Raw genomic sequence first — 3,155 nt, forward strand, 5'->3', positions numbered from 1 at the left:
CATGCTCTACCAGACCCTCCGCCCTCGCTCCATCTACATAACCCCTCTCCCTCTGATATCTCCCCTGTTTCATTCTTCTTCAATAGATTCCCCTCTCTAGTAAAGTAAGTAGGGTAGAATCAAACGAAGAAGAAAAGCAAAACTGTTCTCTCTCTCTCTCTCTCTCTCTCTCTCTCTCTGGTACTCTACATATCTGCAACTGTTCTTTTAGTGACCATGGATAATCAAAATCAGGACTTCAGTGGATTTAGTAGGTACCCATTAGAGTTTCTGCAGCTCCTGAAGAAATCAAAAGCTGCCCATTGTCTGATTTCTAGTAAAAAGAAGGAGAAATGGAAGAGTCAGGCATCCTGCAAAGACCCACTTCAGCATTTTGGGTTCCCAAACAAGTTCTTCCTCTGTAAGCGCCTGTTCTTGGTTCTTCAACTACTGGCGTTAACCTTCCAATCTGTCTCGAGCCAAGGGTGGGATGGGGTCGTCGTCACTCAGGCAGACTACCAAGCTCTTCAAGCCTTCAAACACGATTTAATCGATCCTAAACGGGTCTTGCGGAGTTGGAATGATAGCGGCTATGGAGCTTGTTCAGGAGGATGGATAGGGATCAAATGCGTTAAAGGGCAGGTTATACTGATCCAGCTCCCATGGAAGGGATTGGGTGGTCGAATCTCCGAGAAGATAGGCCAACTCCCAGCACTTCGAAAGCTTAGCCTCCACGACAATAACATTGGGGGTATGATTCCTTATTCTCTGGGGTACCTTCCTGATCTCAGAGGAGTTACTCTCTTCAACAATAAACTTTCAGGTTCAATCCCTCCTTCACTTGGTTCCTGCCCTTTGCTTCAGACTCTTGATGTTAGTAACAATTCGCTAACCGGGACAATCCCTGCTAGTCTTGCTAACTCTACCAAGCTTTACAGACTCAACCTCAGCTTCAACTCTCTGACAGGTTCGATCCCAGCTGAAATCACAAGCTCCCCTTCTCTGACCTTCCTAGCTCTCCAATACAACAATCTCTCTGGTTCTATTCCTGATAACTGGGGAGGAACTCTTCAGTCTTTAACCCTCGATCATAACTCTTTCTCTGGAAGCATTCCTATTTCTTTGAGCAAGTTGAGTGGGCTAGAAGAGATTTATCTGAATCATAACCAGATAAATGGAACCATACCCAATGAAATCGGGAGGCTTTCAAGACTCCAAACACTAGACTTGTCTGATAATGCCATTCATGGAAACTTTTCTGCTAGTCTCTGCAAACTCTCCTCCCTTGTTCAATTGAGTCTCCAGAGCAACCATCTTGACAATCAAATCCCAGAAGAGGTGAACAGATTACAGAATCTATCTATTCTCAACCTGAGTAGAAACCAGTTCAAAGGCCACATACCAGAGAGTATTGGGAACATCTCCAGCCTCACCCAACTTGATTTATCCCAAAATAAACTCACAGGAGGAATTCCAGCTTCTCTAGCCAATCTGACCAATCTAAATTCTTTCAATGTCTCCTACAACCACCTCTCAGGTCCTGTTCCCTTTCTCCTATCCGAAAAATTCAACTCATCCTCTTTTGTTGGGAACCTTCAACTTTGCGGATACAGTGATTCAAACCCTTGTCCTGCTCCTCCACCACCATCAACATCACCATCACCATCACCAGAGACTTCCAAGCACGGCCACCGCAAACTGAGTACCAAAGATATAATTCTCATAGCCGCCGGAGCTCTCCTCGCGATTTTGCTTTTATTGTGTTGTATCTTGCTGTGCTGTTTAATCCGGAAAAGGACTGCTTCGAAAGCAAAGGATGGTCAGACGGGTGGAACAGCTGCGGCAGCCACCAGAGGCGAGAAGGGTGCACCTGCTGCAGGAACTGAAGTTGAATCAGGGGGTGAGGCAGGAGGGAAATTAGTCCATTTTGATGGGCCATTAGTGTTCACAGCAGATGATCTTTTGTGTGCAACAGCTGAGATAATGGGGAAGAGTACTTACGGGACTGCGTATAAGGCAACATTAGAGGATGGGAAACAAGTTGCAGTGAAGAGGCTGAGGGAGAAGATTGCCAAAAGCCAAAGAGAATTTGAAGTGGAAGTGAATGCATTAGGGAAGATTCGACACCCAAATCTCTTAGCTCTCAGGGCTTATTACTTGGGCCCCAAAGGTGAAAAGCTTCTTGTGTTTGATTTTATGCCTAAAGGGAGTCTTGCATCTTTCCTCCATGGTAAGTTCATTCACTGAAATATTGGTTTAAAGGTTAAATTTTTTTTTTTTCTTGTCCATTGATGGATGTTCAATTGGCCAAAAAATTCATAGTAGTTCAAAATCACCAGAAATTAAACTCCCTATCTAACCATTTCTAATTTTATGCAGCTCGCGGACCTGACACACCAATCGATTGGCCAACAAGGATGAACATAGCCATGGGCACAACAAGAGGCTTGTGCTACCTTCATATGAATGAGAACATGGTGCACGGGAACCTGACCTCAGGAAACATCCTTCTGGATGAGAACACCAATGCCAAGATTTCAGACTATGGCCTCTCTCGGCTCATGACCACTGCGGCCAATTCCAATGTGATTGCCACTGCTGGTGCACTAGGCTACCGAGCACCCGAGCTCTCAAAGCTCAAGAAGGCCACTACAAAGACAGATGTGTACAGCCTTGGGGTGATCATACTGGAGCTTCTTACAGGGAAGTCTCCAGGCCAGGCAATGAATGGTGTGGACTTACCCCAGTGGGTAGCATCCATTGTTAAGGAGGAGTGGACTAATGAGGTCTTTGACCTGGAACTGATGAGGGATGCTTCAACCACGGGTGATGAGTTGCTCAACACCTTGAAATTGGCTCTGCATTGTGTTGACCCTTCACCAGCTGCAAGGCCAGAAGTGCAACAAGTGCTCCAGCAACTGGAAGAGATAAAACCTGAAATAGCTGCCACTGCTGCAAGCTCCGGTGATGATGGTGCTGGAGTGCCATCAACAAGTGAATAACTTAGAACTTGTTTTGCATTACAGTAGAATGACCTAGGAAGAATGAAAGTAGTAGCAGTGGTAAGTAGTTCATGATTCTTTTATTCTTAAATTTTGGGTCCATATGGGCCTTCTTGTGTCTGTAAATATGTTCTTCCAGTTTATCTTTTTAATGGGTAGAATATTTTTTTTTTC

At 45.0% G+C, this 3,155-nt stretch overlaps 1 protein-coding gene across 1 annotated transcript; it reads left to right on the top strand.

Moving 5' to 3' along the window:
• Positions 1-3,155, top strand: LOC122084683 (probably inactive leucine-rich repeat receptor-like protein kinase IMK2). The gene is made up of 2 exons (XM_042653118.1): positions 1-2,209; positions 2,359-3,155. The coding sequence occupies exons 1-2, from the start codon at positions 217-219 to the stop codon at positions 2,979-2,981; spliced, it is 2,616 nt and encodes an 871-aa protein (XP_042509052.1). The 5' UTR covers positions 1-216; the 3' UTR covers positions 2,982-3,155.

This window comes from Macadamia integrifolia, chromosome 7 (genome assembly GCF_013358625.1).
Source record: "Macadamia integrifolia cultivar HAES 741 chromosome 7, SCU_Mint_v3, whole genome shotgun sequence".
Classification (NCBI taxonomy): Eukaryota; Viridiplantae; Streptophyta; class Magnoliopsida; order Proteales; family Proteaceae; genus Macadamia; species Macadamia integrifolia.